Source organism: Camelina sativa, chromosome 8 (genome assembly GCF_030686135.1).
Source record: "Camelina sativa cultivar CO46 ecotype springtype chromosome 8, ASM3068613v1".
NCBI classification, from domain to species: Eukaryota; Viridiplantae; Streptophyta; class Magnoliopsida; order Brassicales; family Brassicaceae; genus Camelina; species Camelina sativa.
The window spans coordinates 22,133,997-22,149,000 of record NC_141887.1 but is presented as its reverse complement, the minus strand read 5'-3'; the positions used below and the strand labels follow the sequence as shown (position 1 = coordinate 22,149,000).

The 15,004-nt window shown below is 33.7% G+C and overlaps 2 protein-coding genes across 2 annotated transcripts; both read left to right on the top strand.

Moving 5' to 3' along the window:
• Positions 1–1,216: 1,216 nt before the first annotated feature.
• LOC104707532 (monocopper oxidase-like protein SKU5) lies at positions 1,217–4,665 on the top strand. Its single transcript, XM_010423905.2, has 9 exons — positions 1,217–1,621; positions 2,156–2,265; positions 2,374–2,644; positions 2,733–2,871; positions 2,948–3,314; positions 3,409–3,774; positions 3,876–3,954; positions 4,049–4,248; positions 4,333–4,665. The coding sequence occupies exons 1-9, from the start codon at positions 1,490–1,492 to the stop codon at positions 4,427–4,429; spliced, it is 1,761 nt and encodes a 586-aa protein (XP_010422207.2). The 5' UTR covers positions 1,217–1,489; the 3' UTR covers positions 4,430–4,665.
• A 3,771-nt stretch (positions 4,666–8,436) lies between these two features.
• On the top strand, positions 8,437–9,105 carry LOC147940310 (uncharacterized). Its single transcript, XM_087461253.1, has one exon. The coding sequence runs from the start codon at positions 8,437–8,439 to the stop codon at positions 9,103–9,105; it is 669 nt and encodes a 222-aa protein (XP_087317379.1).
• Positions 9,106–15,004: the final 5,899 nt, after the last annotated feature.

Here is a 15,004-nt window from a genome sequence, read left to right as displayed (position 1 = left end):
ATCATCAATCTGAAAATACGCGTTGGAATATTTTTTATAAGAAAACAAATTATGGTCTATGAATGGAAATTTTACAGCTAATAAAATATATTAAAAAAAATATTTCGGTGGAAAATGAAAAAGAATATAAAAAATTGTCAACCATATGGGAGCCATTCTTTCTTGCTGTCATCATGCAGTACTATTATCATTATATCCGTTGGCTTTGTTTGTTTTTTTTTTTTTTTTCAAGTGTTCATAAATTTTATGTTCACCGACAAAAAGAAGATTAAATTTCTGTAATGGAGGATAAGGTATCTATAAAATGATTAAATTCAGTAATTTAGTACTATTTAAAGAAAAGTATGAAAATGTTATTCGAATATAAGATGCTAAAGTAATAAATGATTGTCTTAACAAACTCAAATAATTTGATTTAGGGTATTTTTCACTTTATTATTTATTTTAATTAAATAACTAATTGCTTTTAAAAATTTGAATAATTATTAGAGCTTCAATTGGATGGAATGTGAGGTTAATATTAATATGGTTTCACTCAAATTTTAACCAAATAACATATACATTATTCAAAATCAACATCATGTTAGTTTAATTTATGACACATAACTAATTAACTATATATGTATAATTAATTTTTATCAAATACTATTAGTTCGTGAAACTACACATTTTTTTTTTATAACTTAGGAGTGATCCTAAAAACTTTCTAGGTTCAACCTAGGATCGAGAAAAACTATGTTAAATTTTGAACCTTTTTGATCAATGTTATTCGAACCCAGGTGGCGAAACTACATATTCTCTTCTGGGTTTCAGAATTTATTTTGATCAAACTATACAATAATATTTGTATACCATTTTGCACAATATAATTTGGCTAGTGGTAAATATAAGTATTAATGTTGATACACCAAGTTTAAAGTTTAGCAACTATTCCCATATATATTATTATATTTGCTCAAATAGAAAAAAAATTTTCTTAAAAAACCTAACAAGATTAGCAACGATTCACTGATATTACAAGTAGATATTAGTATTAAATTTGCTCAAATCGATAGAATAAAAATATAATTTCTTAAAAACCTAACTACCTCATAGAATTATAATATTTTTAATTTTTCGTTTTTATCTACGCATTTAGGCAAATTTACAGGCGCGTTGTGCGGCTTTATTTCTGGTAAAATAATAGTAAAAAAAAAAACATAATAATAATAAAGAAAGAAATTAATTAATTAAGGCAAGCAACCTAAGGAAATTATAGCCGTTCTCTTCTGTCTCTATCTCTGTGTCCTCTGCTTCTCTTTCCTTTATAGCTTCTAGTTTCTCCCCACTTCTCACTTCCTTTTTCCCCCAATCTGATAATGTAAATTCACAACTCAGAGATTTAAACAAATCTGTTTAAAAACCCCAAACCCAAATTCAACACATTGTTCGTTGCTTTGCTTCTCAACAAACAAACAAAAAAAAAGCAAAAGCAAAGAACAAGAAAACAATGGATTCGTTCAAGATCCTGCTTCTTCTGTTCTTCATGAGCATAAGTCTCTGCTTAGCTGCAGATCCTTATTCTTTCTATAACTTCGAAGTCTCCTACATTACTGCTTCTCCACTTGGTGTTCCTCAACAGGTTTCTTTCTTTTTCTAGATCTTTAGATTTCTGTTACTGTTTCTTTGGATTTACGATTTGGGGTTTCAGTTTTTGAACTTGGTTTAATCAAAGTTTTGGACTTTATTGGTTTTGCTTCCACATTTTGAAAAGCCCTTAATTTCTTAGAGATTTACTTTAAGATTTCACTCAGCTAAAAGATCTAACTTTTAGGTTACTATTAATGGCAAAGAGATTTATCAATTGATTCTTGATAAAGTTTCTATCTTTGTTTGTGGGTGTTCTTTAATTTCAGATTTCTCCAAAAAAGTTTCAATCTTTTTTTTTTTTTTTTTTTGCTTCAATTTCATCAATGGACAATGTAAAAGTGTTTTGTTCTAGATGTATCCAAAGTTTACTTAACTTCTACCTGAATGAATGTTTTTTTTGCCTTTAGAGTAAGAAAAGTTTGAGTCTTTTTTAACTTCAGATCCAACTGTAGGATAAAGTGAATAGTATAGATCTAAACACACACACAATTAGGGTTCTAACTTGTCTTTTTAATTATGTTATCAGGTCATTGCTATAAATGGAAAGTTTCCTGGTCCTACAATCAATGTTACGACCAATGAGAATCTGGTCGTTAATGTGAGAAACAAATTGGATGAGGGACTTCTTCTTCACTGGTAAGGATATTGGAGTTTTTTTGTCTTTTAAGAGACTTTTTACATTGTGGTGAAGACGAAAGAAGAAAGAAGAAAGCTTTAGTGAATGTGTATTTGTTTGTTTTACAGGAATGGAATCCAACAGAGACGTGTTTCATGGCAAGATGGAGTTTTAGGAACCAATTGTCCAATCCCACCAAAATGGAATTGGACTTATGAGTTTCAAGTTAAGGACCAGATTGGGAGTTTCTTCTACTTCCCATCACTCCATTTCCAAAGAGCTGCTGGTGGTTTTGGCTCCTTCATTGTCAATCCTAGATCGGTTATTCCAGTCCCTTTCTCTACTCCAGACGGCGATATTACCATTGCGATTGGTGATTGGTACACAAGGAACCACACGGTTAGTATAGTTTTCGCCTTTTCTTCAAGCTTATTAACATTTTGAGAAGTTTGTTTCCAACATTTGGTAAGATTGTGTGAAAATGTAGGCTTTGAGGAAGGCTTTAGATGATGGTAAACATCTTGGAATGCCTGATGGTGTTCTCATTAACGGTAAAGGACCTTACCGATACAATGATACTCTTGTCGCTGATGGGATCGACTTCGAAACTATTACAGTACACCCTGGTGAGTATTGTCAGCTTTTTGTCTATATCCAAGAGTTTGTTTTCTAGGATTGTTAATGGAGGTGTGACAATAACAGGTAAAACTTATAGACTTCGAGTGTCAAATGTTGGAATCTCGACGAGTTTGAACTTTAGGATTCAAGGTCACAACTTAGTTCTTGCGGAATCTGAAGGATCCTACACAGTTCAACAAAACTACACAAGTTTGGATATTCATGTTGGTCAATCTTTCTCCTTCTTGGTTACAATGGATCAAAACGCGAGCGCCGATTACTACATTGTAGCGAGTGCTCGGGTTGTAAATCAAACCATATGGAGAAGAGTCACTGGAGTTGGAATCTTACACTATACCAACTCTAAAGGTAAAGCTAAAGGTCACTTACCACCTGGACCACAAGATGAATTTGACAAGACTTTCTCCATGAACCAAGCAAGATCCATCAGGTTGGTTCTTTGGTTCTTGTAGTTTCATTAAGTTCAAACATTTTATCCTTTAAAAGGCTTAAATCAAACGTTGTTGTTGTTGTTGTTGTTGCAGATGGAATGTATCAGCAAGTGGTGCACGACCTAACCCACAAGGCTCTTTTAAATACGGTTCTATCAATGTAACTGATGTCTACGTTCTGAGGAATATGCCACCAGTGATGATCAATGGGAAGAGAAAAACAACTCTTAATGGCATATCGTTTAAGAATCCTTCTACTCCTATTAGACTAGCTGATAAGCTCAAAGTTAAAGGAGTGTACAAGCTTGATTTCCCTAAAAGACCTTTAACTGGACCGCCTAAAGTTGAGACTTCGATTATCAATGGTACCTATCGTGGATTCATGGAAGTCGTTCTTCAAAACAATGACACTAAGATGCAAAGCTATCACATGAGTGGCTACGCCTTCTTTGTCGTCGGGTGAGTTTAGTTAGACTGCAAAGTCTCTGCATTTTTTATCGATTTCTTGGTAAGTTGGCATTGTAAATAACTGTTTCTTGAAATCTTTTACTTGTTTGCAGTATGGATTATGGAGAGTGGACTGAGAACAGTAGAGGAACTTACAACAAATGGGATGGTATCGCCCGCTCGACTATTCAGGTATTAAGTCAAATGCAAACACAAATGCAAACAAAGCAAATTGAGGTCTTCATTGTTTTGATAATTGAGTTTGTTCTTTGTGTGATATTGTCAGGTGTATCCAGGAGCATGGTCAGCGATCTTGATATCTTTGGACAACCCTGGAGCTTGGAATCTAAGAACAGAGAATCTTGATTCTTGGTATCTTGGACAAGAAACTTACGTTAGAGTGGTTAATCCAGACGAAAACAACAAAACCGAATTCGGACACCCAGACAATGTTCTTTACTGTGGTGCTCTCCAAAAACTACAAAAGTAAGAAGACACAACTTTTTCAACAACTCACATTTTTTTATTGTTACGTTCTTGATTTTAATTATTTTCTTTTGTTGTTTCCAGGCCACAGAAGATCTCATCAGCGGCTTCTAGGAGCATTGGATTCACTAATCTTTTGATGGTGGTAATGGCTTTGGTGATGATGATGCTTCAGCATTGAAATATAATTTGAGGGTTTGATGTATTTTTCTAGGGTTTTGTTGATATCGAACCAGAGATGATTCCTTCTTCTTTACGTTTCCACAGTTCTTCTATTTTAGGGGTTGTTGGATTTTTTATCTGACTTGTTTTTTTTCTCTTTTTCTTTTGGATTCCATCTGTTGTTTTATTCTTTTCCGGAGATTTGTTTATTTGAGAAAACAAATATTCATTAAAATGTTGAAACGCTTCTAATTATTATTGTTTTGTATCATACCAAAGTTTACATTTCAAGTAATTTTGAAACCAAATTTTGCCTAGGCGTCAATTGGATTTAGAAATATGTTAAACCAAAATCGAGACAAGTTAATGGGTTATCATAATCGTCGAATTTTTGTATTGATTAAACCGATTTAATTAAAATATAAATGATACTAGTAAATCCCACAATACTAAAATGTTTTTGTTTTGCTAATTACTACCAGTTATTATACGAATAAAATAAAAACTTCATGAACGGAATGTGATTGGATCAATTTTATTGAGTGAAATATTATTACAAAAATAATATAATGAAAGAACAAAAAAAAAAAAAAAAACAGAAGAAAATGGGAAAGAGCATTATGAGTTATGAGGTCCCAAGGTGGTGATGAAGAGTGAGGTGGAGAATATAATTAGTTATCCTTTTCGGTTTGGGGTTTCAGCTTTTTGTCTCTCTGACAAATTCCAGGCTGGATCCTTTCTGTATTTTGCTTCCCTTTTCTATCTTTGTCCTCCCTGGTTCTTTCTTGCCAATTTCGATAAAAATAAAAAATGGACAAGAAAAATACAACTTTCTCTGATAAAAGTCATAATTGAGAAATATCTGGTGATTTTTGTAAATGACAAAAGAAAAGACAATGGTACCATCATAATCTCTGACAAACTGGTTCTGTCGAATTGGTTATTATATGGACTATGGTTTGTACTTTGAAAATGTAAAGATAATTGGTTTTAGAATTTTTTTTTTCTTGTAATAAAGTTCAATTCAAAAATAGAATAATTTCTTCAAAATTAAAGAAATATACTAGTATTATTTTTGGAAGTAATGTTTTTTAGATGTTTTCCGACATACTAATCTTTTATATTTAATTTATGTTTATAAAAATTGGTATATATAGCAAATACATATTCTTGGCATATAATTTTAGAGTTTTCAAAAAGATTGAGAATTTAAATATTTGACATATTATTTTTTGAGAATTTTCTTAATTTTATATATCATTATTCTTGTATTCATTAAAAAATTAAATGTTAAAAGATTTTCAGTATATCTGACATAAGTGGAGTGATTAGTATACATATAACTATGCTATAAGATGAACAAAACATTATAAATTACAACATATGTACTGTATATTATTTTGTCCAAAAAAAAAATGTACTAATGTTATAGGCCACAAGACACACAATATATATAAGGCTTTTTCTGCTCCTAGTCCTATATTTGATCCAATGATAGAATTGCAATTGGGCTTAGAGAAATGTGTTATTGTGAAAAAATTATGTTTGCCTTCAAATTAGTCTTCAAAAAAACACCTTACAGTATAGGCCTGCAAATTAAGTTCAACCGGTTTGGTTCGTATGGAATAACTGAATTTTTGGGTAATTCGGTTAGCATACGCCTACTGAATATAACCGAACAAAAAATTCGGTTCGCATCAATTCGTTATTGGTTTCTTCGGTTGAGGTATATGTCTAAAATTCAATATAAAAACCGCTTCGATTTGAATAGTGATTAAAAAAATTGATATAATTTTGTAAAATTCGGTTTATGTTGGTTAATTTTTTCAAAAAAGGGTAAACCACATTTAGTCGAGTTGTTAATTTGTTATAGAGGTATATTGAGCTTGACGAAATATGTGACAATAGAATAACACATAAGTTTAACGTCACTTTAGTTAGCTAAATGAGAATTAGTTAGAATGATACTCGTAAAAAGATTTTTTTTTTTAAATATCAAACTAATGAATAATGATGTGTTGTTATATTTTAGCTATTTTTTATAACACATGCATAGTATATATCCAATCAATTTAAACACGTAAAAACATAAATAATTAAGTCATATTTTCTAAAATAGTAGAAAAGCATTATTACGTTTTTCTTTTGTTAACCATTAGCATAATTACAGATTTAAAATGTCAATATCGTTTACTATCCGTTACAATTGTATTTTTTTTTTCTAGTAGTGTGAGGTTTATTTACATTGTAACCACAAAATTAACGGTGTACCATGTAGCATTGGAAATAATGGTTTATCCTATGATAACTAACTACTATACAGTATCTAATAATTAAATTGTGGTATCTAATATAAGTAGTTTTCTTTTCCTGTAAACCCGATCATTAGCTAAATTAACAATCGATTAATATATTTGACTAGTTAACTGCTGATTAGTTATTTTAATATATTATTTTTTGAAGATTATAACAGCAAACATTAAGATCCGTGATTGGTGGATTAACAACAAAATTAGTAGAACTTGGAAGGTGCCAAACATTTATTTATTTTTATTGTCGTCTTGCCAACAAACAATCTAACGCTGACTTTTGTTAGCTGTGTTGTAAAACACTGGATGGTGGACTCCATAACCGGGCCATATACGGTCTATTCGTGTACGGCCTATCGGACATAGGCCCATCGGCCTTGTTCCTTGTCTTAGTCGGTTTTCTCTAAGACTTTGTACCATATATATATGTAACCTCGTTGAGACATTGTGAATAAGAACAAGAGTTTTACTCCTTCGATTCTCTAGTTCCATAACACGTTATCAGCACGATCGTTTCTAAAGATCCAGCTCAGTAAAACCTTAAAACCCTAACCACCAACGTTCATCCTCCTTCCACCAAAACCCTAAAACCGCTGCCTACTTCTTCCCTTGTTCGTTTGTAGACTTAGCGGCTGTTCGGACTTGTGATCTGTTCGTGATTCAATTCTTGTTCGTGGAAGCTCCTGTTCGACAATCAGTTCGTGAACAAAGTTTTGTTGGAGTTTTGTTCGAGGTTCGTGGTCCGGGGTAAGTTCTGTTCGGGAATCAAGCAAGGTTAAAACCAAGGTCTTTAGCTCCCGATTCATATCCAGTCAGATCCCAAACGGTGGAAGGTAAACTATGATCAAACCTTCTTAAAACCTATAAAATCGAATTTGGTACTTAATCTATAAGAACCCCTAATCCTAAAAGTAGACAATCAACAAACAAGTTCTTATTTTCCTAAAACCCTAAAACTTAAAATCGGATTGTGTAAGGCTTAAGGCTGTTTAGTTTGCTTGCAATTGCACCAACTATATTATGATTAAAATCAGGTTGAATTGCTTGTTGTTGATTGTTTGATGTGCTGCATGCATAATTGTTAAAAATCGGATCATGAATAAGAAAGTATAAAATCGGCTGCATAGATATTGTTTCTAGGATTGTTAAAAATCGAACCTAGTATAAAAGAGCATAGAACCGTTTACATGAACCCTAAAATCTGGTTGTTTATTGATGATTGATTGCTTGAGTTTGATTGCATAAGAACCCTAGAACTAGAAGCCTAAAATCGAATCACATAAGAGTTTGTTCTAGGCTGCTAAAATCGAACCTGTTCTATGTCTTGCATGAAATCAAAATTTAGGATAATTTCCAATTTAATTCTAGTCATTATCTTAAAGGTCTAGAAAATATTTCCTAAATATTCGTCATTATCCTGTTTTAAGAAAAAGGAAGTTTAAGAAAAGGAAATTTTGTTAAAAAGAAATCCTAGTTAGAAAAGGAAGTTAATAAAAGGAAATATTTGCATGCTGCTTTCTATGTTTGTTTTGTTATTTCTCATGCATGATAAGCCACGAAAATTGAGTATAATAACGGTATGTTTCGGTCTCAAATACCGTATGACATTTAAGTGTTTGGCATGGTTCGGTCTCAAATACCGCATGGCCTTAAATTGTTGCACGGTACGGTCTCAAATACCGCATGCTAATGCTCGGATGTATGTTTTGCATTGTAGATGACAAAGTTCAACAACCTCATGTACACAGCCCTTAACGCCTCTAGCGATAATTATTTACAATGGGCATTGGATACTAAGATCTACTTGAAATCAAAGGAGCTTTGCGAATGCATTGAGGATGATAATAACTGTTCTAAAGGAGATAAGTATAAGGCGATTATGTATATACGCCATCATATGGATGAGAGCCTCAAAAGTCAGTACCTCACTATTGAGGATCCTTTTGAGCTTTGGACAGAGTTGAAAAACAAATACGGACACCAAATGATGGTGCTCCTACCAATGGCTCAAGTCGATTGGAAAACCCTAAGGGTCCAGGATTTTAAATCCATGGATGAGTATAATTTAGAGCTATTTAAGATAGCCTCAAGATTGAAATTATGTGGAATGGAGGTTACAGATGAGGACTTGATAGAGAAGACACTCTCAACCTTTCACACTAATGACATACTACTTCAGCAGAAAATTCGTGAAAGAGGTTTTAAAACATATGCAAGTCTCATCTCCTGTTTGTATGCCGAATCATTGAAACAAGATGGGCAAAAAGTTGAGCATCCTATTGATCTCTATCAAGAGAATTTGAAGAAAAATCCAGAAGACAATTTGGTGCATCTCGATGGGAAGGGTGACTTTGACCATGAGAATGATGACCAAGTTGGACTATGAAACATCCGATTGTTTAAAAGACGATAATTAAACTCAAAAGTTGTATTGGGTTAATTTTATATTTTATGCTTTGCATTTGATTGAATTATTATTTTTGGAATATTATTTTGGTTTAAATTCAATTATTTTATTTCCTTCAATATATATACTTGTTTGTTTTACTACTTTAAAAGTTTAAAAACATAAATTCTTGTCCATTATTGGAAATGGCTAAGGACAAGAATATAAGTGTGGTGGATAGTGGATTAAGCCACACAATTTTGAAGGATAAGAGATGTTTTGCATAATCTCATTATGAAAAATGCCAATATTAGCATAATAAGGGTATAGCAAGTTTAAAGGCTACGGCCAGGCACACATCCTGAACTAAGTGATGCTTTGTACTCACCCAGCTCTAAGAGAAGCTTATTGAGCTTTAAAGACATTCGGTTGAATGATTATCATATTGAAACAAAGGGTGAAGGTAGCAAAGAATTTCTATACATTACCGAAATTGTAAATGGACATAAGAAGGTCCTAGAAGCTATACTTGCACTAGCCACTGGTTTATACCATGCTAAGATAAATATGATAGAAGCTAATTTGGCAATGAACAAGATGTTCAATGAATAATTCACTTTAAGGCATGACCGGATTGGCCATCCGAATTCTAACATGATGTGTATGCTGATATTAAATTCAAATGGGCACACTCTTAAAGAGAGACGAGTTATCCCTAAAAATCTCACGTGTGTAGCATGTACACAAGGGAAACTCATTATAAGGCCATCAGCAGGCAAAGTAATTAAAGAGATTTTCCACTTAAGACTATATGTCTTGATAATGCTAGTGAATTTACATTCCAAGCGTTTAATGAATGTTGTATGTCCATGAGGGGAAGTGTGAAACATCCTGTGGTACATGTCCATACATAAAATGGATTAGTTGAATCTTTCATTAAACGGATCAAATTGATTGCTTGACCATTACTCCTAAGGTCGAAACTTCCTATGTCGGCTTGGGGACACACAGTAATACATGCAACAGAGTTTATACGCATCAGGCCATCTAGTGAGAATAAATATTCGCCATCCCAATTACTAATGGGTCATGAGCCAGACATATCCCATCTAAAGACATTCGGATGTGTCGTTTATGTACCGATTGCATCATCACAGAAAATAAAGATGGGGCCTCAAAGGAGGATGGAAATATATGTTCGATATGAGTCTCCCACCATTATAAAATATCTTGAGCCAACATAGGAGATTTATTTAAGGCCAGATACGCGGATTGTCAATTTACAGAATCCGAATTCCCTATGTTGGGTGGAGAGACTAGTAAGCTGGTTAAAAAAATAACATGGAATCAAACTTCCTTGAATTGGCAAGATCCTCGGACTCTAGCCTATGATGCAGAGGTCCAGAAAATTATACATTTGCAAAAGCTAGCTATACAATTGCCAGATTCCTTTGCTGACCTAAAGAGAGTAACAAAATCGTACATACCAGCTTGTAATGCACCAGTACGTATTGATGTTCAGAAGGAACACAATAATCAAGTTGCTACAGAGTCTAAACCACATTTAAAACGAGGTAGAACATTAGGTTCCAAAGATAAGAACCCTCGGAAGTCTAAAGGTGCAAAACAGAACGAGGTTAAGGGAATTAAAGAAAATACAAACATGGCCGCGACAAGTCCTAAGGTACCAAATGAGGTTTGGGACGCTGAACCTCAAGGTCCTGAAGGTATTGATAATAATGAGATCTCAATAAATTATATCATGTCTGGATTAAATGGAACCGTAAAGATGTCGACATCGATGAAATATTTGCATACAAGGTAGCACTTGAGATAAATGAGGATCATGAACCCACGTCTATATTAGAGTGCACTCAAAGTAAAGATTGGCTAAAGTGGAAAGAAGCCATTGACGTGGAGTTAAACTCTTTAAAGAAGAGAAGTGTGATTGGTCCGATCTTAAGGATAACACCTGAAATTAAACCAGTTGGACATAAGTGGGTCTTTATAAGGAAAAGAAATGAGAAGAATGAAATCGTGAGATACAAAGAACGGCTTGTAGCACAAGGATTCTCTCAAAGACCAGGCATAGATTATGAGGAGACATACTCCCCTGTGATGGATGCAACAACATTTCAGTACTTAATAAGTTTGGCTATAAGAGAAAAACTGGATTTGCGGTTAATGGATGTTGTAACCGCATACTTATATGGTCCACTGGATAATGAAATTTATATGAGATTACCAGAGGATTTTGAGCTCAAAGATAAGAATGGTTCTCGAGAACAGTACTGCATTAGGCTGAACAAATCCCTTTATGGACTGAAATAGAGTGGTCGAATGTGGTATAACCGGTTAAGTGAATATTTAGCTAAAGAAGGCTATAAGAATGACCTAATCAGTCCATGTCTATTTATAAAGAAGTTTGCAAACAAAGGATTTGTTATAATAGCAGTTTATGTGGATGATTTAAACATCCTTGGAACTTCTGGTGAAATTTCCCAAACAGTAGAATATCTCAAGAAAGAGTTTGAAATGAAAGACCTAGGCAAGACAAAATTCTGTTTGGGGCTACAGCTTGAGTACATAAATAATGGAATCCTTGTGCATCAAAAGGCATATACAGAAAAGGTACTCAAGAGGTTTAATATGGACGAAGCTCTTCCATTGACCAGCCCAATGGTTGTTAGAAGCTTAGACTTGGATAAAGATCCATTTGGTCCAAAGAAGGCCGATGAAGAAGTTCTCGGACCTGAAGTGCCATACCTCAGTGCAATTGGAGCGTTAATGTTCCTGGCTAGCCACACTAGACCGGACATATGTTTTGCCGTGAACCTCCTAGCAAGATTTAGTTCTTGTCCGACTATAAGGCACTGGAACGGTATTAAACATGTCCTGCGTTATCTGCAAGGAACGACGGATTTTGGTTTATATTATACTAACTATAACAAAGATGGTTTAGTTGGTTTTGCTGATACAGGTTACTTATCGGATCCACACAACTCTAGGTCTCAAACCGGGTACGTATTCACGCACGGTGGTACAACAATCTCATGGCGGTCCATGAAGCAGACCATCGTGGCCACATTCTCAAACCATGCAGAGATCCTAGCAATACATGAAGCCAGCCGTGACTGTGTGTGGTTACGGTCCATGACGCAACACATCCGGACCGATAGTGGCATGGACGACAATAACGAAGCAACCGTAATCTATGAAGATAATACGGCATGTATCGCACAACTCAAGGAAGGTTACATTAAGGGAGATCGGACAAAGCACATACTACCCAAGTTCTTCTTCACACACGAACTGGAAAAGGCCGGAGAAGTTCAAGTGGTACAAGTTCAGTCATGCAACAACTCAGCCGATCTCTTCACCAAATCATTGCCGACAACAATATTCAGGAAGCTCACGCACCAGATTGGAATGCGGAGGCTTAAGGACTTAGAGTGATGCTTGGAACAGGGGGAGTAATGCGTGCTGTACTCTTTTTTCTTCACCAAGGTTTTTTTCCATTGGGTTTTCCTGGTAAGGTTTTAATGAGGCAGCGTCCCCAAGCGCATTACATGGATCCTCTCCTTTCCATGCACGGTTATGTCATCCAAGGGGGAGTGTTGTAAAACACTGGATGGTGGATTCCATAACCGGGCCATGTACGGCTCATCCGTGTACGGTCCATCGGACATAGGCCCATCGGCCTTGTTCCTTGTCTTAGTCGGTTTTCTCTAAGTCTTTGTACCATATATATATATGTAACCTCGTTGAGACATTGTGAATAAGAACAAGAGTTTTACTCCTTCCATTCTTTAGTTCCATAAAAGCTGTTCTTATTTATCATCTTTTACAATTACAAAGGGTTGATTGCCACTTGAGTTTGGCTCGAGTCGCCTTCATCACGTTATTACCCAATTTGCTCTTGTATAAAAAAATAAAACCTTAGCATATTCTACACAAATATATAATATTTTTGTTGCTATGTTTTTGTCAAAAAAAAAAAAAAGAATTTAATGCTTAAAGATAGTAATAGCTAGAGTAATAACCTAATGGTCATAATCACTGTATATAAACATCTGCATGGTGCATGTTAATTATTAGAGACATTAAAATTTTAGTTGTCATGTCACATGTGTATTATATTTGGAAAGCTGGTTAGCTAGAGATTACGGGTCTGGTATCATAATAGCATGCATGGATTACAGGCAGTGTCGGATAGTTATGCTTAAAGATTTATATTCCCTCGGTTGAGAATAAAATTAGCATATGACGATGATCTTCACATAATTATATCTATCAATGTCAGTATGTCTTATTTGTTCAAGACTCGCGGGATTTTGTCCCCAGTTTTGTACTGATTACTGACAATAACAGATTAATATCAATCGTAACATTGACACTAGCTATGTCATTAAAAATATTTAGTTTTCAAAAGACACTTATTAAGTAAATATATGTATTAGTGGTTCTCGTAAAATTTATATAAGTAAATACTAATTGCTATATAATTTTCTTGCGAATCTATTGTTCTTAGTATTGGATCCTTTTTACGACGTCATATGTGTGAACGTGATTCAAATGTTTGTAGAATATTAAATCTAAATTCAAATAACATGGGAAGATAAGAAGAGATGACGAATGTATGGTTTCAATATTAGGTAAACAGAAGTACATAAAAATGCTAGTTTCTATCCTTCCCTTCCATAAAGGTTCCGAATTTGTTTCTTCTTTTTCCCTTTGTTTCTCTCAACCAAATAAATTGAACACGTTTTCAATTGTTATATTAAAATGTAAAATCGTGGCAATTGTAGTATCATTTTCTTTTGCAATAGTGGATGGACAAAAAAGAGAAGAGAATCTAGAAATGTTTGTGACGAAACTTTAAAGAACATATATACATATATGAAACGTGTATGGATTTTAGCAATGCCTTGACCATTCATTGTACTCTCTTTATTCTCTACGCATTAACTTCGCTTTTTACAACTAGAAGATGTAACATCCAACGTTTTATGTTCTGTTGTTCTTTTTTTGTTTACCAATTCTGTGTTATCGTGTTTTTTTTGAAGTGAATAGTAATTAAAGACATTTAGCGGGTTCGAACTTCGGAGGTCGGGTTGATCTCAAAGCATGAATCAAAATCTTGTGAGTCTTACTAAGTAAAATTGTTTGAATCAGTTTAAAACCATTTGTAAATTTATGATGTTATTGGTGCACTCATCCTCGTCAAGTTTTAGCGCAATAAAATGTTAAGGAACCAAGTTATGTCCGCTAGTGTTCCTATTTTGAGTTGAGAATTAATGTTCTAACGGACATTTCGGAAAGTTTATTTCTTTATGCAATTTGCAAACTTTTATTTTTTTTTGTGAATAAAAAAAATGCAATTTGCAAAGTTTTGTTTTTCACAAAAAATGTGATATTGATTGCTAGAGAAAGGAAATAAAAATGTATGAATACTTAAAAAGTGTATGAGTTCAAAATTTCATTTGTGTGTATATTCAGAAATGAATGCATATTATTGCTTTTTTAACTTTTAAACTTTTAATAAAACAATTAGATTAAAGACAATGTTTATACCGAAAAATATAATAATGCAACACAATAATTCTCAAACTGAAGGAAGCACTTTCAGTGAATCGGGGCATGTTACAAAGATCGTACGCGCCGTGTCGACCGCCGACCAAATCCCACTCTATGTCCCTCCCACATATTTGCATGCCTTTTGTCTTCATCAATCTCGTCTTTATTTTATTAATTTTTATCATTCAAACTTTCATATTTAATCATGCTTATTTCTGTTAAAACAATAGAAAATTCGTGAAATTGATTTATTTAATCTTACATATCTCTATTGTATTTATTTAGAGATACGTTGTTCCAAGTTATCTTATCAATCAAAACC